At 33.3% G+C, this 25,206-nt stretch overlaps 2 protein-coding genes and 1 pseudogene across 3 annotated transcripts; 2 read left to right on the forward strand and 1 right to left on the reverse strand.

The window, feature by feature from the left end:
* Positions 1-6,416: 6,416 nt before the first annotated feature.
* LOC100792055 (UDP-arabinose 4-epimerase 1) lies at positions 6,417-12,857 on the forward strand. 2 transcript variants are annotated; one of them, XM_003531259.5, is made up of 11 exons: positions 6,417-6,812; positions 7,728-7,888; positions 8,296-8,420; positions 8,881-8,994; positions 9,090-9,197; positions 9,316-9,407; positions 9,874-10,015; positions 10,144-10,238; positions 10,550-10,679; positions 11,643-11,787; positions 12,403-12,857. In XM_003531259.5, exons 2-11 carry the CDS (start codon positions 7,828-7,830, stop codon positions 12,639-12,641), a joined length of 1,251 nt encoding a protein of 416 aa, XP_003531307.1. In that variant the 5' UTR covers positions 6,417-6,812; positions 7,728-7,827; the 3' UTR covers positions 12,642-12,857. The 2 variants fall into 2 exon arrangements, with proteins under 2 accessions (XP_003531307.1, XP_006585226.1); XM_006585163.4 differs by having other exon boundaries at positions 6,591-6,924.
* On the reverse strand, positions 12,466-14,875 carry LOC100812986 (beta-amyrin 28-monooxygenase-like; annotated as a pseudogene).
* Positions 14,876-16,894: 2,019 nt separating this feature from the next.
* On the forward strand, positions 16,895-25,047 carry LOC100792582 (suppressor of mec-8 and unc-52 protein homolog 1). The gene is made up of 16 exons (XM_003531260.5): positions 16,895-17,055; positions 17,230-17,440; positions 18,569-18,721; positions 19,051-19,099; positions 19,300-19,383; positions 19,899-20,002; positions 20,202-20,288; positions 20,359-20,412; positions 20,940-21,035; positions 22,190-22,317; positions 22,990-23,116; positions 23,197-23,256; positions 23,364-23,471; positions 23,789-23,889; positions 24,180-24,231; positions 24,851-25,047. Exons 1-16 carry the CDS (start codon positions 17,027-17,029, stop codon positions 24,947-24,949), a joined length of 1,542 nt encoding a protein of 513 aa, XP_003531308.1. The 5' UTR covers positions 16,895-17,026; the 3' UTR covers positions 24,950-25,047.
* The last annotated feature ends 159 nt before the right edge of the window (positions 25,048-25,206 follow it).

Genomic DNA, 25,206 nt, shown 5'->3' on the forward strand with positions numbered 1-25,206 from the left:
TTAAACTAAACTTTAAACTTCATTTGTTTTCAAAAACAAGTTGCAATCTGTATTTAATATTTACTTGAAAAATTGCACGAGCTCTGAGTCGTTTCCATTAAACATAGGAAGCTTGTAGAAATTTAAAAAACTTAAGCGTTTTGGTAAATAAAATGGAGGCTGCTATTGTAAATTTCTGAGGTTCTAACTTCTAATATAATAACTTCATCTTTTCTTTTCTCATTCTTTCACTTGCAATAACCCCCCATATTCTTCCCCCAAAGCTCCCTTTAAACCCTCCTTGAATCGGTGATTATGCTTCCTTTTCTCACTTGTACATTTCTATCTATCTTCCAGCTGCAAGAAATGTCTTGAGGGCAGTTTATGAAACCCAAAAAGGGCCATTCAGCCCTGCTAATCGTTTCTACTTTCTTTCCTGGTTAGTATAATATTCTGAAGAGAATTTCTTTGTACACCTAGTGTTTTTCTTGTACATCCAATACTTTTTGGTTTTTTCAAAATTATCTCTGCTAATAAACAAATTCATAATCCGTAAGAGTAAGCTTATGGATTCGTAATCTGTAAGAGTAAGCTTATGGATTCGTAATCCGTAAGAGTAAGTTTATGGATTTGTAATTAGTTTATAGATTTGTAATCTGGAAACTTATGGATTCGTAATCTACATGTAAGCAAATTAATTATTAAATTAAAATTAATTGTTACAAAATTTATTATGTAAATTTACATGTGTATTATAAATTTTAGTATTATATATAGCAACATTAATTATTTTATAACATAATTGACCTATTAATTCAGTTGGTTAGAACATCATGTTAATAATGCGAAAGTCACTTTCGAATCCTACAAAAATCTATAATCCGTACATACGGATTGTAAATGAGGCTTACGGATTGTCCAATGTGTAAGCCTTATACGGATTGCTTATGGATTGTTCAATCTGTATCAGTTTTATGAAAGGGCAAAACGGGAATCACATTGTTGTGCTGGGTGTACCAGCAATTGTGTTAGGTGCGTGTAGCAACAGCCTTTATTTTTCTCTGCTGAGTCGAAGGCATGCTGGGCCTGGGTTAATGGGTTATAGTATCCTCATGAACTTTAAAAAATGAACAAGACCAGAGATAACCCATTTACTAACGTAGCAATAAAACAGTAAAACTTAAGTAAATAATGATAAGTAACATTTTTTTTTTTTTGAAGAAATAAGTATCAGATTAATAACTTACAGATAATAATGAGCATATGCAGCTCAAGAGGCTATTCAGTGTATTGTGATGTTTAACATTAAAATTAACTAATGTGCCTCCATCCAATTCTCATATAAACTTTCTTTTCCACTTTGAAGCTATTCTATTTAAACAAACAAACTTGTTTTCGTTAGTCAATTAATTTTTAATTCTTTAATTTTAAATTTTTTATCTGAAAGTAGGATAATCAATTGATTGTAACAGAGAAGAATCTCTACTTTTGACCCATTAGGAATGCCTAATTAGTAGAATTTTAACATGCCACATCCAAATATTGTGCGAGATGGTTTAAGTAAATCTATGGACTAATATACAATCTAACCCAAAAAAAGGACGGGTTAGGAAAGTCGATCCGAATGATTCAACTCACCTTGCTATCACTATATATATGCATATTAAAGTAAAGTAGATTCATAGGCAAAACATGCATATGGGGCAAATTAAAGTGAGTTGTCTCTTAACTACACGCTGTTCTCTTAATTGGTCTCTTTGTGCTTTTGAATTCCACACTGTGTTTGGTGGAAAGCTTGATCTTAAAAATTCAAAGTCCACCTAATTTGACAAGGAAAGCACCAGGTAGCGTTTCATCTAATGTTTTCTCCATATAGTTGACTATTTACCCAAGTTCATGACGATGTCAACAATGCAAGTTGTACGACTAAACTTCTTCCTTGTGCAATAAAATGCCATCTATTACTGTCACAAAGGAAGTGTTTTACTGTCTTATAAGTTAGTTTGATTACATAAGTTTTATTTAGTAAACGAGCTTATTAATTTATTGCATATTATTAGGTGGTCCAAAATAGAATAGAGGATCCAGAGTTATCTAATAATTTCTTATATGAATGGGTCTAGATTTAACAAAAATGAATCAAAATCATTTATGTATGATTATTCTACTTTATATATATGAGGAAACTTAAAAGGTTATTTTTTTATTATTATGATATTGATATAGAATATTTATCAATTTTTTTGAAAATTATTTTTTGATATAAAATCTGATTGACCATTTTTAATAAATTTTTTCCTTACAATGACGTTTTTTTATATACAAGATGAATTTAAAATTTTAATTATGGGGATCGAATTTAAATATCGATTAATGACTTAATGATACTCTAAGCTAATTTAGTTTTACATAATTGAGAATGAGGCACCAACATTCTTGTGGTAATATTAAATTTTCTGTTGACTTTTTTTTACGTAAATGATACTTGATTAGAAGATGACTAATAAATGAAGGCTTTACATATACTACATAAGAAGGAGGTGGAGAAAGTGTATGTAACCGACAACAAAAAACTAATAGGAATATATAGGATGAAGAGATGAGAGAACCATCACAGATTGGACGGTGGGGGACCAATGGCACACAAAAATTCCCATCCTAGTTTTTGGAGTAATTAATGAACTAGCAATTATATAATAAGCTCTGTATCTGTTATATTCTGCATTAATTTTGTTGAATAAAAAACACTGTAAATTAATTGGTCATGTGTTATATTTTGCACACTAATTTTTTTTTTAAAAAAGGTGGGAGAGCGTGATATTTTTAGTTGTCCAGAAAATAAAGATTGAAAAATTTGAATGTATTTGGCACGTGGGATACTTTAAAAATTAGAAGGCACCTTATTGTTTACTTCGATCGGAGAAAAATAATAAAATCCTTTATATGTTAATTTATTTCAATTTGTATGTCTGTAGTAGGAATATTAAAGTAGACATTTATCATTAATCTCATTATTAGTCTTTCCTTTTGTAGAATCTCGTTAATTTTATTAACTAACTTTTAAATAACTCTCTAGAGGAATGGAACAAAATAATAGTCCATAGTGTAAGAAGTCTAGCTTTAATGACCATATTTTTAGTAATTTGTGAGTAATAATAATATTCGATTGTATTTTAAGTATTTTGTCTTAATCCAAAGGGTTGACGTACAGTCATATAAGATCTCATTACATTTAAATGAGTGAGGATGAGTTATTTAGCGGGAGAATTTTTATTCGATTCTCATCGTGTGCAAAATTTTATTGGGCTAGTGACAGTAACTTATCGCAAACGAGATTAGTCTTTGACCCAGTGGGTTGGGAGATCCCGTGGTCTTTAACCTAAGACCAAAAAGAATATTTTGCCTTATATCTATGTATGATCATATGTCATTTAAAAATATTTCCAAAATTCAAGTTGTGTCCTGGTGACTTGTTGGTCATGGGTTCGAATCCGGAAACAGCCTCTTTGCATATGCAAGGGTAAGGCTGCGTACAATATCCCTCCCCCATACCTTCGCATAGCGAAAAGCCTCTGGGCAATGGGGTACGAAGTTTTTATATCTATGTATGATCATATGTCATTTAAAAATATTTTAATAGGGATTGAATTTATGGATAGGAAGGACAATCCTTTCTCCCATAGTGTATTTTGGGGACATTAATGATCTATTGTCATATGATGAAAAATATAAAAATAGAGATCATCCAAACTGGTTGATCCTAGGTTTTCAAGAAGTTGTCTCTGACTGTAACCTCCATGACCTCCCCATAAAAAGTTACACCTACACTTGGGCAAGATGAAAAGGTAAAGCATATGCTATTGAGGAGAAGTTAGACAAAGCATTAGCAACATGTGAATGGATACAACTATTTCCAAAATTCAAGTTCATCAACGTACTTGCCTCCAAGTTTGACCACTCACTCATCCAACTAAAACTAGATGCCAATTCTAGAAGACATTAACTGGTGAAGGTTGGAACAACATTCCTGATGGTGATGTCAACCAAATTGGACTCTTGATCGAAGCACATGCATGATTGAGATAACCAAATCAAGGCCATTTATCGTAATCAAGTGGACGAATGCCGCAAGGAGATGGAAAGGTTACGAGAACCTTTTGATGAAGAATCTGCCTTTCACTACTCTAAAATGAGGGAAAAGTTAAATAATTTAATTTCCCAAGAAGAACTCTACTTGAAATAGAGAGCGAAAATCTCTTGATTAAAGGACGAAGACATTAATTCTTGCTTCTTTCACTCCTCTACAACTACTTGAAAAAAGTTGAACTTCATTGTGTCACTGGCTCGAGATGATGGAGGTCTAGTAACGGATCATTCTAGTCTTCGTGATGTAGCAAAAGTTTATTTTAATAATTTGTATAAAGTTGCGGATGATGAACTCTTTTTGGTGGAGTTCAAAAGGTGAAACAACAAGACACATTAACTGACTCAACTGGGATAAACTTTTTATGAGGAAGGAGAATGGAGGTATGGGCTTTCTTAATCTCCATGGTTTTAACCTTTCCATGCTAGGGAAATAGGGTTGGAATTTTATTTCAAGATCATATGTTATAGTTACTAAAATCTTCAAAGCCAAATACTTTCCTAACAAAGGATTCTTGGATGTCAAATTAGGGCATAGACCAAGTTATACATGGCGTAGTATCTTTGCTTCATAGGTATTGATAAAGGATGGAGTCAAATGAAGAATTGGTGATGGAAGTTCTATCAATGGAAGTTCTATCAATGTTTGAATACAACCATGGCAAAGACCACAACAAGGTCATCACAAATACAACATTGACGCATCTATATTTTATGACCAACAACAATTCGGACTTGGAATATGTATTCGAGATCACAATGGCGAATTTGTAAAAGAACAAACTATGCTCATGGATGGCATACCTCAACCACATAAAGCATTAAGCTATGGCTTTTTTTCATGCACTAAAATGGGCGCACGACACCAATTCATCAAATGTGGTATTTGAATCCAATTGCAAATATCTTGTTGACACCATTTGCTCAAACCAAAATGGCTCTATGGAATTTCATAGAATAGTTGCTAGATGTAGAGCTTTGTTATCTATAATTCCAAACTCAATTGTGAGTTTTGTGAGAAGACAATCAAGCCAAGTAGCTCATAATCTAGCAAAAGCTTCTAGGTTTCATGATCGTCTCCAATTATTTTATCAAATTTCAACTTGTATTTTTCCTAAGATTATAAATGAAATGCAATAACCTCGTTTCCTCTAAAAATACAAACCACTTTAATTGAATTGTTATAGGAGAGATGTTCATTATGATTATACATCTTTGTTAAGATTGTCTCGTATGAATAATATAGAAAATTAAAAATATATACATATAAAAAAATTTGTCAACCAATCACATCTAAAAAACCTATGAAATCAACATTACATAAGATTTCTTCATATAAAGATATAAAATTAAAATTTAGTTCATTACATTATAAGAAATTAACTTCTTTAGTATAATTTTCTCTTATCAAATATTCAAACTTTAGTTCTTACATTACGAGGAATCAATCCCTTTCATTAGACCAAACACAAGATAAAATTTACTTTTTGATGGCATATAGATATATTATAATTCATTATCATAAATAATAAAAATGCATAAAGTATATAATAATAAGCAAACAACAACCATACCATTGTGTTTTTTTTCATATGCAGATAAAATGAAAGGGATTCACAATTTTGAAGTAAAAACAATAGGGAGAAAAACAATACAAATGTTGTTTTTTCATATAATAGTCACACTAAAATTCAAATATAAGCCCCTTTCAAAAAAAAAAAAATCAAATATAATACTTTAAGCTTACTATCAAAATTTTTCATCTTCAATTAGAGTTAGAATTTTTTATGATGTACAAATATTTTTCTTCATCCAAACTTCCATATTTTTTATAAGTTATTTTTCCTTGTAGGTTCATCTAATGGAGATGTGGAAAAATGAACAAACAAGCAAATATGATTATAATTTTTTTCCTTGAGTAAAAAATCACAAGTATCATTTAATCCACAAAGTCATAAATTAATTTTGCTGCACCTATCCAAAAGAATTTTTCACATAATAAAAATTAATCATAAGATATTTTATTAAATAAATGGTTAGCAAACATAATGTTTTGAAATGAACAAAGATGCAGTGAAAAGAAACCGGTGGAGATAGAACGTTGAGATTCACGGGACACGTAGGTCCCAAAGGGGGAAAAACGCTGTCCGATATGATGCCATGCAGATTGTAATTACATAAGACCGTCCCGCGTTCCTCGCGCATAGTACTCAACAAGTGCTACCACATTATTGGACGCTCAAAAAGCTGTTGCAATTCAAGTACCAGTACCCACCCTTTTAAAAAATCAAATTTAATATTACTTAAATTAATAACTTATTTAAGAATCAAATTAGTACACTTTATCTGAAAAATCATTCTTATTATCAATTTTAATTAACTGTAAATCTTCTACAGAAATTAAACTCAATATTTAAAAACAAATATAGTTAAATAATAAATAAAAAAACAACAAAATGTCCTATGATGCTGTTCCTTTGATTCAGGGTTGGGTCTCTCTCTCCCTCTAACGTTTCGACAACATGGACTGCACGCACAGAACTCTCCGCCACTCTCTCTCTCTCTCTCTCTCTCTCCATCAACATTCAAGACCACCCTTCAATTTTGGACCTTTCCATATTCGTGTGCAACTCTCTTCCCATTTTCTACATATTTCCATTTTCCACTATTTCTCTCCACCGTCTCATCTGGTACACATTTTCCCCTTCTTCTTTTTAGTTCTTCATTTTTCTTTCCTTTTCTATTAAGATCTTGTGGGTAACAGTGAAAGATCGTTTTTTTTTCCGTCGCTTTTTCATCGAGGTAATTATGATTGCCGTTTTGGGTATGGCTCTGATGAAGTTTAGAATTCGTTTTTTGTTTTCTTGGAATGGAGAACTTCGTGTGATCCTGAATTTTAGTTTGTTGGGTTGTTTTGAAGTGTGGCTGAGCTGAAACGGTCAATGATGGTTTTTTATTCGCTTTTGTCATGTGTTGGATCTTGAAACTGTGGAGTCTTCTGGGGTTGTTCAAAATTTGTAGCTTTTTCTCTTTGGGTTATTAAATGGGAATGCGGTCCTCTTGGGGGGGGTTCGTTTTGCCCCCTGTTTTCTCATTCGCGTTTAATGCTCTGCGGAGCAATTTGGTTTGCATGTCTTTTGTCAGTGTTATGAATGAATAATGAGTTATGCAGAGCCTGACTTTTAGCTTTGTGTGTGTGTTTTAAATTTTTTATTGGTTTGTTCTTTTCTTGTACTTTTTTTTTGAGAGGCGTTCTATTCTTGTACTTGTTTATGTGGATCTTGGAATTCTGGATGTCTTCTCCATGGTTCACCATGTTTCAGTTTTGAATTTGTTTGTGAATTGGAGTGGCTCAATTTCATTTGCAAAAAGTGTTGTGGGTATTTGAATTCTCAGTTCTTTCATTGGCTTAATTTGCCCCCCTCCTTTTTGCTATTTTTGCTTTAATGTTTATCCTTTTTTTTTTTTTTACTTTACTGTGTTTTCTGGTGTCAACCCTTTGTTTTTTTAAATTTTTTGCCTGGTGGCTTTTTATTTTTGACTTCTTTGGGTTGTTTTGCATTCTAGAGGAGAAAATATCTCATATGGTGTGATTTTAACTGCAGGATGTCTCTCAAGATCTGTCTGGGGAGTGGAGCTTGATTTGATTATTGATATTAAGGAATAAAATCTCATTCAACACACTAAACAATAGGGATTTTGCAAATGCTAAATTTTGGAAGGTCCAGAAGTCAGTCAAGGGCAGCCAGAGCTACAACAATGGGAGGTATGATTCTGTCTGCTAATTTGATCATGAATGGTAGTATGACCAGCTTTCTTATTTTTTTTTCCCTTGAATGAATCTTGGTTGCTTAAAGTATTAATCAATTTGAAAATGGGATTGGAAAGCTTTACCTTTTGTATCACTTGAATATATGATAGACTGGGTGCAGGTATATGAATTGACACGTAAGGTGTTTCTGAATTTATTAATTGTCAATGTCCTGTAATTTTTTTCATGTTCACTTGACTATAGGATAGACTGGGTGCAGGTATATGAATTGACACATAAGGTGTTTCTGAATTTATTAATTGTCAATGTCCTGTAATTTTTTTCGTGTTTGTTTTTATTTTTTTTCCCACTTATCATGTAATTGGTGTTTGAAAATGTAGTTTCTGTTTTCTGTCCTTTAGGCATGGATTATGCAGATTCAAAAAAGAAGGGCAATTTTGTTGGGAAAGTATTTCTTGCTGCTGCATTAACAACACTGTGCATAATCATGATCAAGCGATCTCCATCTTTGAATTCCCCTAGCCCGGTAATCCCTATACCATTAAAACACCATTCACCATTACCATGGTCAACCTACATATGCTAGTGCATGGGCTATGTTTGCTGTATGACTTGAATCTGTAGGTTATATTATATTGTGTATTGTAGTTGATGTTATAATACATTTGTACCTAACAATTAGACTTGGGAGATGTAGGTATAAATCCTGTTACACTTATGAATACAATGTTTCTCTTGACAGCTATAATCTTTCATATTTTATTTCATTGTGGATTTGTGTGTTCATAAAAGATAAAAAGAGACTGTAGACATTTATTAGGCCATTGAGATTTGAGTGACCTACTGCATAGTAGTTTTCAGTTATAATTCTCTTCTTTCTCTCACTCAATCTTCTTATGCATTTAAGTCAACCATACTTTTTTCTCTTTTATGCATCTTAGCTATTGCTAATTTGTTTTTTTTCTTGTTTCTCCCCCCTTTTTCAGTTTTCTGTTCGTGAACCTGGGGTCACTCATGTTTTAGTAACAGGGGGTGCAGGATATATTGGTTCACATGCTGCTCTACGACTTCTGAAGGAGAACTATCGTGTCACCATAGTAGTATGTCAATTCATAAAAAGATGATTCTCTGTTAAAGCAAAATGCACTGATCAGTGTGGTTGCTACATTTCTCATAACATTTTTTTTTCTGGCAGGACAATCTGTCACGTGGAAATTTGGGGGCCGTCAAGGTTCTTCAAGACTTATTTCCAGAACCTGGAAGGCTTCAATTTATTTATGCTGACTTGGGAGATCCACAATCTGTATGCTTACACTCTTGGTTACAAGAAATACTTTGGTGTCACTTTTGTTATTTTATTTTATTTTATTGGCATATGTGGGGAAGGTCCATGAAAGATTGTTTATTTGACTGGTTATCAGGTTAATAAAATATTTTTGGAGAACAAATTTGATGCCGTGATGCACTTTGCTGCTGTTGCATATGTGGGAGAAAGCACTGCTGATCCTCTTAAGTAAGCACTTCTAGATTTTAAACATTATTTGAACTGGCGCAGAGATTTCTATTATGGTCTTGGCTTTGCCAATAAAGTCATGCTTTGAGACACACAAACTGTGATACAAGATAATATACTTTTCTATTTACTGTTCAATATTGTGGATAAGAATGTCAAAGACAAACCGTAGTTGTTCTTATCGACATAATGTTTGCAATGCATACCAAACTAGTAATAGATAAGTTGGACCATTCAAAAATCATCTTTATCTAGAGGATATTTTTGGTTTGAGTGCACCTATATTTGCTATTGCTACTCTATGAAATGCATTATGCTATTGCTATTGCTATTCTTTGTAATTAGATATGATTTTGTTGAGAGTTGGACAAATTGTTGTTATGAGAATGGTAATTTAAGGTTGGATTGATCAACTTTGCTTTTACTTTTGTAAATTTAATTTATTTCTAATTCACATGTTTGCTAGGTATTATCACAATATTACATCAAACACCGTGTTGGTATTGGAGTCTATGGCTAAACATGATGTGAAGACATTGATATATTCCAGTACATGTGCAACATATGGGGAACCTGAGAAGATGCCCATTACAGAAGAAACAAAGCAGGTGGGAATCTAAGGATAGTTGAATTATGGGGGCTGGTTGAGAACATTTTATGTTTTTCATTGCATCCTGAATTGACTTTACTGCTTGAGTAGATTTAGTAAAATTAATGTTCTGTTTCTATATATCAGGTCCCAATAAATCCATACGGGAAAGCCAAGAAGATGGCAGAAGAGATCATTCTTGATTTATCTAAAAACTCAGACATGGCAGTAATGATTCTGAGGTTTGTATTTTTCTAAAAACTCAGACATGGCAGAAGAGATCATTTTGGATTTACATTTCCCTTCATTTTAAATAGATTTTTATATCTTGTTCCATTTGCCCTTTGTTGCAAAAGCTGTAAGTGATTCTTACTATATCTGAAATATATGGAGACCTTGCAAAATGATCCATCTCATGTTGTTTGGACTATTGATACATATACAGTTTGAGGTTTAACTATAGATGAAATATAGCCAATCATTGGAAGTTGATGATATTTTAGAATTATCTATGCTGGTAATTATTGAGAACTTTTCTTTGGGATACCATCAGATACTTCAACGTGATTGGATCAGATCCTGAGGGAAGATTGGGTGAGGCTCCTAGGCCTGAACTGCGAGAGCAAGGTCGAATATCAGGTGCCTGCTTTGATGCTGCTCGTGGTATTGTACCTGGTTTGAAGGTATGCCGATACTGATATTTTCATTTATGCTTGTGGCTAAAAAGGAATTCTCAATAGAAGTCAGGCTACGTTTGGATATTTAATGATAAGTGAAATACAATGGAATGGAGTGAAATTGGCTTAAATGGAATAAAGTTATTATTTCATTGTTTAGACTTTAGATGTCTTCGAATGGGGAAAAAAGTAAGCCCTAGTTTCTCCCACATAACACACCTCCCCTGCCCCCCAAATTATAGGGTAAGAATCAGGAGTATAGGATGGAATGGATTCAAATGCATTCATTCAAGTTCCATTCCATCCCATTCTATTTCAAATACCAAACAATAGAACCTAGTATCATTCTATTTCCTTACACTTCATTACAATAATCGGAAATCACTCTTCTTAAGTAGATTCCAGTGCATATATAATGCATTTTCAGAGGAACCAATTTGGGACAACTAGTTTAGGCCGTAATATTTTTCAGAGCCATCAAACTCTTGATAAATCTTCTACTTTTCTTTTCCATACATTTTGTCTAGAATATAAGTGTTTAACTGAATTTTCCAACATCAGGAATAATGTACATATTTTTCTTGCAAGTGAAAAACTTTTCTTTTGTGTTTAATTTGTAACTGGTTTAGTATTCATGTAAGATATTGGCTTAGTCCTAAGTTTCCTGCCAACACGTTGGAGTATACATCTGCGGGTTTTTAACCGTTAGAGGTTGTTGCAATTGCATTTCATTTATGCTGAAAACTTGGTAGAAAAAGGTTTGTAAGCTCCTATACAGAATCTGAAAAGAATTTGGCCATACAAGTCCATGGAAATCTTGAGAGTCAATAATAACTTATTTCTTATACTTTATTTACAAATTGCTCAAACGAATGGTCTAGATGATTATGTCATAAACTTGTCCAATTTTATCAAATTCATTTCATGTAGTACTTTCAAGTGTGCTCATTGTGTGCTGCCACTTTGCAGGTAAGAGGAACAGACTATAAGACGGCTGATGGAACTTGTGTACGAGATTATATTGATGTAACTGACCTGGTTGATGCTCATGTAAAAGCTCTGGAAAAGGCACAACCTAGTAATGTTGGGATCTACAATGTTGGCACTGGAAAGGGTATGTTAAAACACTTTGATCATGAATATAGCACTTTAGGGGTTGTATAATTTTGAGGGAAAAAAATATTTTCTATTTTCACTTATTTCCTGCCTTTTGAAATTTATACCAGAAAAAGTGAAAATATTGGAGGGGGGGGGGGGTTATTTTCTGTTTTCACTTTTTAATTACAAAACTTGTAATCTTGTTAGTTGAACATGGTGTCTGAGTGTTGTAAACTCCCTGCTACCATGTTCAATTCCTACAGATATAAAAAATCTTACCATCTTGTTTTAAATCTGTTTACTATTTTCAAAGATTTGTACTGGAGGTAGAGAAAACAAAAATAAAGTTGTTCTTTGTTTCTTATATAAATCTTTGAAAGCAAGATGTGTTTTTTGTAATTGAAAAATAAAAACAAGAAATAAAAGCACAAGTAAATGCCCCCTAAAACAATAAAACATTGTTTTCACTGTTTTCTGTATTAACATCCGAGAACAAGAAATAAAGTAAAAACAGAAAATAAAAATGGAAAATGTTCTTAAACCAAGCAACCTTGTACATACCTTTGCAGTAAAATAACATAGCACATTTCTTAGTTGTGTCAAGATTCTCAAGGGGTGTTATGTTTATCAGGTAGTTCAGTGAAGGAGTTTGTGGAAGCTTGTAAAAAGGCCACAGGGGTGGACATTAAAGTGGACTACCTTCCGCGTCGTCCAGGCGATTATGCTGAGGTGTACAGTGACCCATCAAAGATCAAACGTGAATTGAATTGGGTTGCTAAGCACACTGATCTTCAACAGAGTTTGAAGGTTGCATGGAGATGGCAGAAATCTCATCGTGATGGTTACGGGGTTTCAAATGCATTATTTTGAATTACATAGAATTCTAACATAACAGCAGAAGACTAGAAGAAACCCCGGCAGCATCCATTTCAGCTGCACTTCTATGATATCTTAGAATAGGGGTTGATATTATTTTTTTCTTCTTTTACTCCATTGGGGAATTTGTTCTTAGGGAGCATGTTGTCCATTCGATACATGTATTGACCGCATAATATGATTCAATAATATAATGCAGAGGCTCTATTATACTTTTTCTCTACGATGATATTTATATCACATTACTTATATGGTTTTTCATCTTTGAATTCTTTCCTTGTCAAGGGCGTGGTGTAGTAATTGTTGTGCCTTAATAGAATCAACAGGTGGTGGTGGGTTGACCTTTCGGTTCTTTTGGTCAATTGGACATTACTGAGAAAAAGTATAATTTCCCAAGTGGAACTTGGTTATGAGAATGTGAATGAAATTGAGGACCACTAACCGTGCGTAGTCTTTTCCAGGCCAAGTTCTTGGTCCAGCTCCAAAGGGTATCCAAGTGTATGGAACAGGAACATTCCCTTCAAACCTTGAGGGATCAAAACTTTCGGGTTCATCAAAGTACTTGGGATTCTTATTTGTTCCAATAAATGCGCAAAAGATATGTGAAAATGTAAATAAAGAAGTTAGCGACAAATTTAATTTATAAGCTAATTTACATTTACCAATTAATATCTTAACAATATTTAAATCAAGGTACCTCCCACCCCTTTGGAATAGTAAAACCTTCATAGGTGATATCTGTTATTGCCTCTCTCAATGCACCTGGTGCAGTTGGGTAGAGTCTCATGGTCTCTTGTGCAACAACCCATGTGTATTTCAATTTCTGTCTGCTGTCCCAATCTAGTGCTGCATTGGATCCTTTGGATTTTTTAATATCAGCATACTCTGATTCAAAGAAAATGAAGCAAGATATATAGCCTATTTTAGAAAGGAAAACTAAACATACATAATTCTGTTTTGGCCTTATTGCCACTTATATTTTGGCTGTGGTATGTCAACCTTATTTTATTTCAGAATCTTGCATTTTAAGTCCAAAAAGAAAAGCCAAAAACACAAACTGTACTCTCCTGGCTTAAACCCAAAATCCTATTTTATCTGACACCACCTTAAAAACAGCTACAATATTTTACACAGACAAAACTTAGATGCAGCTTCTTAGCTATTTTTGGTATTGTTTTCTGATTAATATTAAAATTAGAATTTCTCCTCAGCAATTTGCATAATAAAGATTTAGGCAAAAAGTTAGTATAAGACTATAAGTTATTAAGGTGGAACTCCAATTCTGATTAGAGAGCTGCACTAAAAGTAGCTAATTAAGAAGCTGTATTTAAATTGTCCTGTGTTATATATACAATTAGTATCTTAAATTACCGGATAAGATTTTCTGGTAGATAGCAGGCCTCTGTCCAATGTGTTTGATCATGAAAGCTTGAGTAATAGCTATTGGCATGTGGCTGAAATTCATCAACCCCATGATGATGTTGCTTATTTCAAGTCTTGGCATCAGAAATTGGATTTTTTTCCTTATTGCAGCTGCAGCCTTGAGTGCCCTATGGTATATAAAGCCTGTAAAATTCACAGGAACAGAATGGATCCCAAAATACAAGTCCTCAAACTTTCTGGCATTTTGGTTCATCAAGGCCTAAGTAGAATTGACACACAAGTGTAAGGGTAAAGGCCTTCACCAAAGGGTACACCTTCACTTCTTTTTTTCCTTCCCAGTGTGTCGTGAAATGTTGGTGCATGGTTGGTTCAATCTTGTTCCCTATGTACCTAGATATTCCCTCTGGTTTCAGAATCCCCAAGGTCTTCACTGGAGCAGCAGATGGAGCGGCTTCTTGTGTTGGTTTTGGCATAGGTGAATGTGTTTGATCAGGAATGTTGAAGAATCTGCGCTGAGTCTTCATGTATCAAATTTTAACAAGCTTTGTCTCATTGGTGGAGACAAATTTGTTTGCTCCAGGGCCACAAAGAACCATTGTTGGCTCTCCTAGTATGTATGTGTGGAAGATCTTTGAGGAGTGCTTTTGAACCCTCTCTTGAAGGAAATGTTCAATCTTGTTGAACAAAAATTGGTATGTTTCACCCACTAGGGGCCAACCAAAGCTACCTGGGGGCAAGCTTTTAGTGCCACCAAGCACTAGTTTTTTTTTTTTTCCTGCAAAACAAAGATAGATGCAACCAAGGTGAGCAAAGTAAGTAACAAAGATTGCATGGAAAAATCCATTTCAGGCTACAAAGTTCTAAAAGATTGCTAGATGGTATTATAGAAATGTTGATTGTTGAACACCCTTTTTATAGAGCGAGGAAAATGTTTGATACAGGCCCATATGTTATGCTACACTTTGAGAGTGAAAGAAAATTATAGATATAATAAAATTTATGATGTAATAGAAAGAGAGAAATAAAGAGAAATGAAAAATGTTGATGAAGGGTTTAAAATGAAGAGTTTTAGTTGATGTCATAATTCTTTTTGTAAATATAATATATAATATATGATGTGATAAGAATATAATAGATGCTGATAAAATATTTTATATATATGAGTATTAATACATCATATATCTATTTTTCTTTGGAAAATGAGACAAAGAATAAAAAATTGTTTGTTATAATGATTTATCATTGTTGTCATTGTAAACCATAAATAAATAACTATTTTTTGTTAATGTCATATATTTTTTTTAGAATGCAATATTATAAAAAAAATATATAATCATGTTGTCTTACTACAATTTTTAAAGCATGACATTGTAGTTGTACCAGTAATTTTTACTATTTCTTTTGTTATAGTAAACAAAAATGTTATAGTACTGCCTTATAATTAATGGTATTTTTTCATTTTCTCGATCTTACATTTCTTAAAATTTTATCTAATAATGTATATGTGCATGCTATACACATTAAACTTGCCACCTAGTCTTCGTCCTTACAAAATACATATGCAATCAAGGTGATTATAATTATAATTATAATTAGTATAAAAAACTGCAAGAAAGGTCCATTTCAAACTACACAACTCTAGATGAAAGTGCACGTTGAACTGCTTTTAGATATAGGTTGCCAAGTAATTAATTAATGTCGTTGGTGTGTTTTATATTTTTTATTTTTTATATTTCTTATTTCTAAAGCTTCTCCCCAGATCATGATTTAGACAAAGATAACACTAGACAAACTTTTCCACAAATCGCGACTTTTCTAACTACATGCAATTGTTTATTGTACCTATCTATCTCTCTAGTTGGCATCATGCCATCATGTATATAATTTCTTTATATTTCTTGCTGGTTATTATCTTTTCTCTCACCCTTCGTATAAACAATGGGCGTAGATTTGACTTTTGGCAAATGTCTATTGATAAATGTCAATTTTTTATTTATTTATTGAAATCAATGTTATCAATTAATTTCGTGGATATTCTTCCCTTAAGTTGATTTAGGCCCGTTTGGAGTGGGAATGAATTTCAGTTTTTAGTTTTAAAATATAAAATGAAAATAGGAATTTATACATACTATAACAAGGAAATCTGTTACTGTGTGATCAGGTGATTATAATAGTCTTGCCCATTAAAAAAGTTATTACAAGTACACATAAAGGCAATACTGATTATTAATCAAAATGTATGAAACAGCATAACAGTACTATAAAATAAAAACAAACGTCAGCAAAAAAAGAAAGAAAAACAATAATAAACTTAACAAAATATCCCATACTATAATTTAGTTGTATCGACTATGTTAAGTATTTGCTACATGGTTTTCAATTGGATATCTTATTTTTTTGACATGTTTTTATTAAGATAATGGTTAGTATTGGACCCCCCCTCTAAAATCAATTACTTTTTCTCATGTTTTCATCTTACTGAAGTACCTCATTGTATTCATCATTTTATTGAAATGAAAATGATTTGATTTTCTTACTGTAAAAACAATTGATAAAAATTGTGAAGTCTCGCTTCTAATTTAACGAACTCCATTCTTATCAACAAATTATAATTAATAATAAAGAGAGTGCTAATAAATATATTAATAACACTTCTCTTGTATAAAAAGTAGTATTTTTGTTTAGGGTTTGTGGTTCAAAGAAAAGCATCAGGAAGCTAGGGCCAGCCCAACTAAGGCAGTGAGGCCCGTCTAGCAGTAGACAAGAACAAGGCCTAAAAACCCTACCCATGTGGGTCATTGGGTTTGACCCGACCCAGTTAAATCCACAAGTGGGAGCAAAGAGGATTTGTTTGTACACTTGTTCCAATAAAAAGAACGTTGGTACCGCGATTATGGCCTGAGAAGAACGTTGCAAGGGATAACATAACAGAGTTTCGTTGAATCTGCACTAAGACCCTACGCGCACATCTTGCAACTCCAATCGACATAGCAGCAATGTCTACGCTCGAAATTGAAGCTCGAGAGTAAGTAGTTTCATTTGGCAACTCTTGAAAATCGGGAAAATTTAATTTTCTTCGTTTACTAAATCTCACATGTTTCAATTTTGTATTTTTCATGTCTAATTGGAACTCGTTTAATGGTTCTTTCGCACAGTAGATCTTTTCCCCTCTTTTTGAATTAAAGTTTGCCCTTCGCAGTGTCATCAAGATTGTGCTTCAGTTTTGCAAAGAAAATTCGTTGCATCAGACTTTTCAGATGCTGCAGAACGAATGCCAGGTTTCTCTGAACACCGTTGACAGCATTGAGACCTTTGTTGCTGATATTAATAGTGGAAGGTGGGATGCAATATTGCCTCAAGTTTCTCAACTCAAGCTTCCCAGGAATAAGTTGGAGGATTTGTACGAGCAGGTATTTTGTGTTGCGTGTGACTCACTTTGGTTTATGGATTGTCACTGTTTAGTGTATGTTCACTCTATCACAAACTTCAATGCTGGGTATGGGCTTTTTGACGCCTTTTAAACCCAGTCATTTATATGAACAGCTTTAAATTTTAATTGGGCAATGAGGTTGGGTGGAGTTGTTGAAATCAATAGGATAGGCTAAAATGTTGAAATAGAGGCTGGCAACGGTCAAAATAGTGATGCAGTTGACATAGGAAGTGCTGAATGTTGTTTTTAATCAATCTGCCTAACCTAACACTGTTGCTGATCAGTGTTAGCAAGTAGTAGCCGCTGACATGGTGCCCTTTAGATATTGAGTTGTTGATCCTGGTTCATTAGCTTATAAGTGCATAATAATTTTTTATTTTCAAATTATGTGCTGTTCAATATTTGTTTAACCTCCTCTACTTTGGTAGAATTGTGTCATGTATGATCCCCCCCCCCCCAACACACACACAATTGGCTAAAATATAATTTGTTAATAACTTATTTAAAAAAAGAGAGAATCTTGAGGACTTCAATGACTGATTTAAGTCATTAATTCCACTCTCCTCATGGGTGGAATAAAAGGATGTTTTACTTTCGGTAGAATTGATTTTGATAGAAATTGTTGCTGAAAGAATTGATTTTGGAAGAATTAAGGTTAAAAAAATATGATTTGTTTTCAGAAATGATATTTTAAGAGTGAGTTGAGAAGAATTTTGTTAGATGGAAAAGTATAATCATTTTTGAAGTGTAGATATAAATAATTTTGTGTGCCCCACATCTGGATTCAATTCTTGTCAATGGAGTAAGCTTAAGATTTACACTTATCTTGGAGAAGGCTTGATAGTTGCCAAATGAGGCAGGCTACTCTAGGAATCAATTTTTCCCCCATCACTGTGAAAGTGATGCTATCAAATCAGGCTAAAAGAGTATTGAGCTGAGCGAATACAAGTAAAATGTTGTTCAGCAGTGTTTGACTTTTTGCTATTCATAAACTCTTGTCTTGTACTGTCACACTTGACGTGTATAACATTCTAATAATGTTGTCTGTTTCAGTCAAGTTAGCAATGTTTCAACTTTCAAATATATTTGCATTTTAACATGATTGCAGATTGTATTAGAAATGATTGAACTTCGAGAACTGGATACTGCACGTGCTATTTTAAGGCAAACACAGGTGATGGGTGTAATGAAACAAGAGCAGCCTGAAAGATATTTGCGTCTTGAACATCTCCTAGTTAGAACTTATTTTGATCCAAATGAGGTTAGAAATACATCCTGTAATTTTTTTTCAATTTCATGTGTGATTGTTGTCTAAATTTTGCAGCTTGTCGCTTGTTTCCCTTTTTACTATTTTGTTTCTGCACTCTGCTACAATTGTATCATCATTCAGCTTTAACTCTGATGGAAAATTTTCAAGGACTAAAAAAAATCATTAACACTTATTATTATATGTTCTTGGAATAATAAGTATTATAGAATGAATTACGACTTACAAAGTTTTATTTCTAGCCATGTCCTCAGGATTGATATTTCTTGGACCGCATTTTGTTTCTTTGCACAAGGGTTTATGATTTATGTCCTATGTGACAGGCTTATCAAGACTCAACAAAAGAGAAGCGACGTGCACAAATAGCCCAAGGTTTCTGTCTTTTACTTTTGTATTAGTTACTATCTAGTTTTGATACTAATTTTTTGTTTTTTAATTGTAATGAACAACTGTTTCTTGATTGGAAATGAAAGTTTTCTTCTTCCATTGCTAGGGATCCAGACATACAGTTTGTTATTGATCTATTTTTGGGGGGTTTTACTTTAAGAACTTCTCTTTCATTGCATTTTCAGCTCTTGCAGCAGAAGTTACTGTAGTGCCACCATCCCGATTGATGGCTTTAATTGGTCAGGCTTTAAAGTGGCAGCAGCATCAAGGTAATTTCTTGGTAACATGTTGATGCCACATTAAATTACTTTCATGATCAACTTTTATATGAATATTAAGATTTATCGTCACTGCGGTCATCTGCTTACAAGTTCTTTTGTTGTGTTAATGCAATTCACTGTGTTATTTCTTTTTTTTTCTTTTGGTTCAGGAGCCAGGACGAAGCCTTTACTTCATTTCTGCAACTTGTAGATGCTAGGAATGAATATTTCAGTTATATGCATGCATGATGCATCTTTCATTTCTCTAATAATAAGCAGAAAAGAAACTTCTTGTTGGAAAGCTGCTTTAATTGTGGTCACTCTAAGTCTGCCTTCATTGAAGCCTCCAACACCTTCTTTGTGCTGGGTGTGTGTGGCTTTGTTTATTCCTGCATTGCTTAGTGATATGGCATAACTGCCTAAGTAGTGCTTATAAGGCATGTTTGGTTGCCATGATGCTATTTATAGGAAAATTTATATCTTTGCATCTTGATTGAGCTATGCTTTCCTTTGGGCTTTCTCAGGGTTACTTCCTCCAGGAACGCAGTTTGATTTGTTTCGTGGAACAGCTGCTATGAAACAAGATGTGGATGACATGTATCCAACAACTCTTTCTCACACGATAAAGGTAAACTTTCTATATTCAGTATGGCATTGTTTCACAGTTTGATTAGTTTTATTCTGCCAAATCACATTGAAGGTTGCCTAATCTGACCATTTCTCTATTTTTCTTTCATATGAAATTTGTTATTCATCATTATTCCCTGTCGTATTATTTTTGAAGGCTTGCATAATCTGACCCTTATGTTTTGTGTCTGCTTGTTTAGTTTGGGACAAAAAGTCATGCAGAATGTGCTTGCTTTTCACCAGATGGGCAGTTTCTTGTATCATGCTCAGTTGATGGGTTTATTGAGGTATACATAGTTGGACTTAAAAGTTTCATTTTCAGCTGTTTTCTTCCTGATTTTTTGGACATATATCTAGGTGTGGGATTACATAAGTGGAAAGCTGAAGAAAGATCTACAGTACCAGGCTGATGTGAGTGAGTTTTTATTTGAATGGCTTTACCTGCCAAGAATAAATAAATGTCTTGTATGTGATAGTTGATGTTGAATTTGGAAATAGATATTTGGCTGATATATTCCTTGATAAGATTTACTTAGCCCCAAGGTTACCAAACACTTTTGTTACTCTGGTACCTTTACATTTATAACTGCATTCAAAGCTGTAGAAAAGACATTTCACTCAGATCTCTGTTGTCATTTTGGAAACTATTTCAACTTTGACTGTAACATTAAGTACACATTTGTGGTTCTGTAATATATATATATATATATATATATATATATATATATATATATATATATATTCACAGATTACACCTTTTACTCATGTGATTACCTTTTCTTTCATGATGTGATGACTTGTTTTGGTGATCTGTCTCTTCTTCACTGTGTTCAGTAAGTGTATGAAGTTATGAACATATTTGCTTGATTTATGCTGTCTAAGAATTTAAATATTATCGATTTATGCCTTAGAAATTTTCTGATTCTATGAACTTGCAGGAAGTGTTCATGATGCATGATGATGCTGTGCTTTGTGTAGACTTTAGCAGAGATTCAGAAATGCTTGCATCTGGGTCTCAAGATGGAAAGATTAAAGTGAGTAATATTTGTCTGCATTTAAGGCTGCATGAGCTAACCTTTAGAAGAAATTCTTGTATTCTTGATTTTGTACATTTTTATATTTTCAAGGTGTGAACTGCACATATAACTTTGATATTTCTGTGAAATAGAACTGAGCCACCGAACAGAATTCATTTGGTGAATTTTAGATTGTAATGGCTATGAAGCACCGGTGTTAATAGTGAATAGCATCAAATTGTGCAACTATAGTATAGTGATGATGTGGGGAAGATTGGCCTCTGGCAGCTTTAAGTTGTGGTTGCATTGTGTTTTTGCTTTGCTCTGATTGCAATCTAGATGGTGGTATTTTATGGACAAAATCGTGAAGTGGCTGCAACTTTAGGCAGTGGCGTAATCACGTATTTTGTCCACCCTTTTTCAGCATTCGCCACTCATTTTTTAGGGAGATTTGTGATTTTACACCATTTTTTGCAACAGTAGGATTTTAGGATTAGAATCCCTTCATCTGTACAGAAAAGCCAGCCACCCTCACCCCGTATTTGCACCTCCATATTCTTCTCTCATCTTTTCTGGCTACCAAGTACTTCCCAACAACCTGAGTGTTTTCTGGCCATTAGCCAAACCTGTCCTTTTTTTTGGTGGCCAGAGCTTCTGTACTCAGGTCTTTGCTCTGTCACCTCTATTTTCATACCTTAGTCAGTCCCACCTTCATGTCTTGCATGGCTTCTTTTTTTTCATGGGTGATAGTTGTGCTGTCTTTTTCTCCCCTTATGCTTTACTGTTGTTATTGACTTATAAATTAAGCCTTAGATTATTGGTAATTGTGTATAGGCTGATTTTTATTTTTTAATGATGAATATGTCTTTAGTTTTGGGCATCTTTATAAATTTATTATTTTTTTTATAAAATGAGCATTTATATGAATGTGGTATAAATTATTTATTGTGCATGTTGGGCCATCTTGCATTCCATTTCACTCTATGATTTGTGTTTATAACTTCATATGGTCCTACTTTGTCTCATTATCTTGTGGTTCCTTGAATTTTTGCTGTCTTCAGTTCTTGTCGATGTTGTAGTTGCTGACTTGCTGTTTTTGGAAATGTTTATGTTTTCACCTCAACTGTTAATATGTAAAACTTAAAAACTGTATATTTCACATTTCATTTTAGGTCTGGCGTATTAGGACTGGTCAGTGCTTGCGGCGTCTTGAACGTGCTCATTCTCAAGGTGTCACAAGTGTTTCCTTCTCTCGTGATGGAAGCCAGTTATTAAGCACTTCATTTGACAGCACAGCAAGGTTTTCATTTAATTTTACTTATTTAACGTCTTTTTGTTAGAGATAACCGTTTATAGACCATTAGCCACCTGACATGAAATTTAGGCTTGAAAGGTTTTCTTAACATGTTAACAAGCAGAGCATGAATGACCAGGTGATTAGAAGTTGGCATTATTATTGGTATATAGTAGCAAGCAAATCCACCATACAAATGTGGGGTTGACATTGCGGCCAATAGAGGAAAGCACGGTGGTTACTGGTTGCAATATATTTCTTTTCAATTGCTAAAATAAATCTACCAAGTATAATTGTCCTGTACTAACTATCTGGAAAGGTTAGACTGCTAGCTGAAAGCACATGAATGATCCTCCTTTTCCTTGATATTATCATCATTTCATTGTCTTCAAGTGAGACATATCCTTTTTCCTGTACTTCCAATTCGTCAGAGCCTCTTCTTCATTCTTCTTCCAAACAGTGGCACTAGAGCTTGTGAGATGATTCTTATTAGAGATATTGGAGGGGATGCAAATGAAATTACTCATTTCTGTGCTGCTCTTTAATTTAGAGCACAACTCCTTGTTCAAATCTTCAATGCTTTATTACTGCAGCATGTTTTATATCTTAACATTGTGAAATGCTTTGATAAAATGTTAGCAACTGTTAAGTGAAAATGTTCCTCTTTTTGTAATACAGAATTCATGGCCTCAAATCTGGAAAGATGTTGAAAGAGTTCCGTGGCCATACATCTTATGTGAATGATGCAATTTTTACAAATGATGGGAGTCGTGTTATTACTGCCTCAAGTGACTGTACAATCAAGGTCTGTTACTTGGCATTGTACTTGAAGTTCCTTGTTTATCTGGTGTTCATAAGAGATGTATTTTCTCCTCCTTATTGTAGGTCTGGGATGTGAAGACTACAGACTGCATACAAACTTTTAAGCCACCTCCTCCTTTAAGGGTGTGTCTTCAAAAATTTACTATGATGGGTTTTTGCTATTCCATTTTCTGATGTCATCCCAGCAAATTTGTTCATTTTCCTAATTTATGATTTCGTTGGACTGTTAGGGAGGTGATGCTTCTGTCAATTCTGTTCACATTTTCCCCAAGAATACTGATCACATTGTTGTTTGTAACAAAACGTCATCCATATATATCATGACACTTCAAGGACAGGTATACCGAAAATAGTGGATGACTGGAAGTTATTTTGTTTGTATTTATTTAATTAGTGTCTTGATATTAGTATTATGGATGTTGCCATTGTCTTTCATAATGAATTGTCTGTTCTGACAAGGATAAGTATATATGTAATTCTGCATATTCATGCTGACCGAATGTGGACATTTACTTACATGTGGATTGGAGAACCTTGGGCTATACTTTTTCTCATTTCTTTTCTTTTGTTCTTACAATGAAATGTTGTAACAGCATGTTAGGATCTGATTGCAAGGTATGAGACTTGAGTTCATTATTTGTCTGTCAATTGATAGGTTGTGAAGAGCTTCTCATCTGGTAAAAGAGAAGGCGGAGACTTTGTTGCAGCCTGTGTTTCACCTAAAGGAGAATGGATTTACTGTGTTGGTGAAGATAGGTATCCTAATTTATGTATATAATATGACAAAGCTCTTTCGTTTAATCTGGTAGACAAAGATTTTAAGTACATTTTGTAAACTGCTTCATCACAAAAGCTTTATTGTTGATCTTTCCCATATTCCTTAAGCACAATATTACTTGGCCTAATTTTGCAGTACCATAAGTGAGTTTGACCACATTTTCCAAATCAGTAATTTTCTTTTTTTTTTTCTAAATAATATTTCTAATTCTCCAATTGTCTTTCCAAAAATTGTTATATTCTTCATGGGACGTGCAAAATGAATGCAGGAATATATACTGCTTCAGCTATCTATCTGGCAAATTGGAGCATCTAATGAAGGTATGTATAATTGTATATTGAGCTAGTTAGATCAGATCTATAAATTTGTCTCAAATTGGTCTCAATTTCCATCAATATTGTAATACTGTTTTTATATATGTATTATTGAATTAAATGTTTTGAATTAGTGTGTCTTTCTTTGGTACTTTTATATATCACCCAGAAATGTTATTTGTCCAATAATATATATAACATTTTGTATAACTAAGAGAGAGAGAGAGAAATATGAAATGCAATAAATGATATAATGAAAAGACAGGTAGACAAAAAATGTTTTACATATTGTTATTTGAGTTGTACAAATAACAACTCTTTACCACCTTTATCTTGGTGCATCTTTTGTTAAAAATGGGGATACGTGTAAAATTTTGTAAATACTAACCAGAACTGGAATCAGCCCGCTTGTCATGGTGGTTTTTTATGCATTGAAGCCCATTTCTTTAGATAATACGTTATGCATTCTCTGTTGTTCAACCCTCCTCTGGATTGCGTATGGTTAAATGGGATTTTATTTTCTCGTATTCTGTTCCCAGGCAATGTGCTTATTTTCTACTGCGGTTTTTATCTTGATATATAAATTTATTTATGATATAATGAAATTCTCTCTGGCTAATGGCAGGTCCACGAGAAGGAAGTTATAGGTGTCACTCATCATCCCCATAGGAATCTTGTTGCAACTTTTAGTGAAGACTGCACAATGAAGTTGTGGAAGCCATGAATCTTGTCTGCTTCAAGTCTATTTCTATTCTATCTTGTTAACATAAATGAACATCTGTGTAGTTTGTGCAATGTATATATTCAGGAGTTTAATTTTCATGTATTGTGGGTAAAATAATTTTACTATTTACATTTTTTACTTCAGTATTTATTTTATTTTTAACTATCTTTTTTTTTTCTGGAAAGTCATAATTATATATACTTTTTTCATGTATTATATGCAGTAGTAAACTAAAAAAATAATTGATTTTTTTAATT

The sequence above is a fragment of the Glycine max genome, chromosome 8 (assembly GCF_000004515.6).
Source record: "Glycine max cultivar Williams 82 chromosome 8, Glycine_max_v4.0, whole genome shotgun sequence".
Lineage (NCBI taxonomy): Eukaryota > Viridiplantae > Streptophyta > Magnoliopsida > Fabales > Fabaceae > Glycine > Glycine max.

What these genes read in the sequence shown, in the direction of transcription:
- LOC100792055 (XM_003531259.5), top strand. Translation starts at nt 7,828, where the DNA reads ATGCTAAATTTTGGAAGGTCCAGAAGTCAGTCAAGGGCAGCCAGAGCT. An exon ending in TTACAGAAGAAACAAAGCAG is followed by an intron (nt 10,016 to 10,143) that starts GTGGGAATCTAA and finishes TCTATATATCAG; the next exon opens with GTCCCAATAAATCCATACGG. An exon ending in ATGGCAGTAATGATTCTGAG is followed by an intron (nt 10,239 to 10,549) that starts GTTTGTATTTTT and finishes GGATACCATCAG; the next exon opens with ATACTTCAACGTGATTGGAT.
- LOC100792582 (XM_003531260.5), top strand. Translation starts at nt 17,027, where the DNA reads ATGTCTACGCTCGAAATTGAAGCTCGAGA. An exon ending in CTCTTTCTCACACGATAAAG is followed by an intron (nt 20,003 to 20,201) that starts GTAAACTTTCTA and finishes CTGCTTGTTTAG; the next exon opens with TTTGGGACAAAAAGTCATGC. An exon ending in TCATTTGACAGCACAGCAAG is followed by an intron (nt 22,318 to 22,989) that starts GTTTTCATTTAA and finishes TTTGTAATACAG; the next exon opens with AATTCATGGCCTCAAATCTG.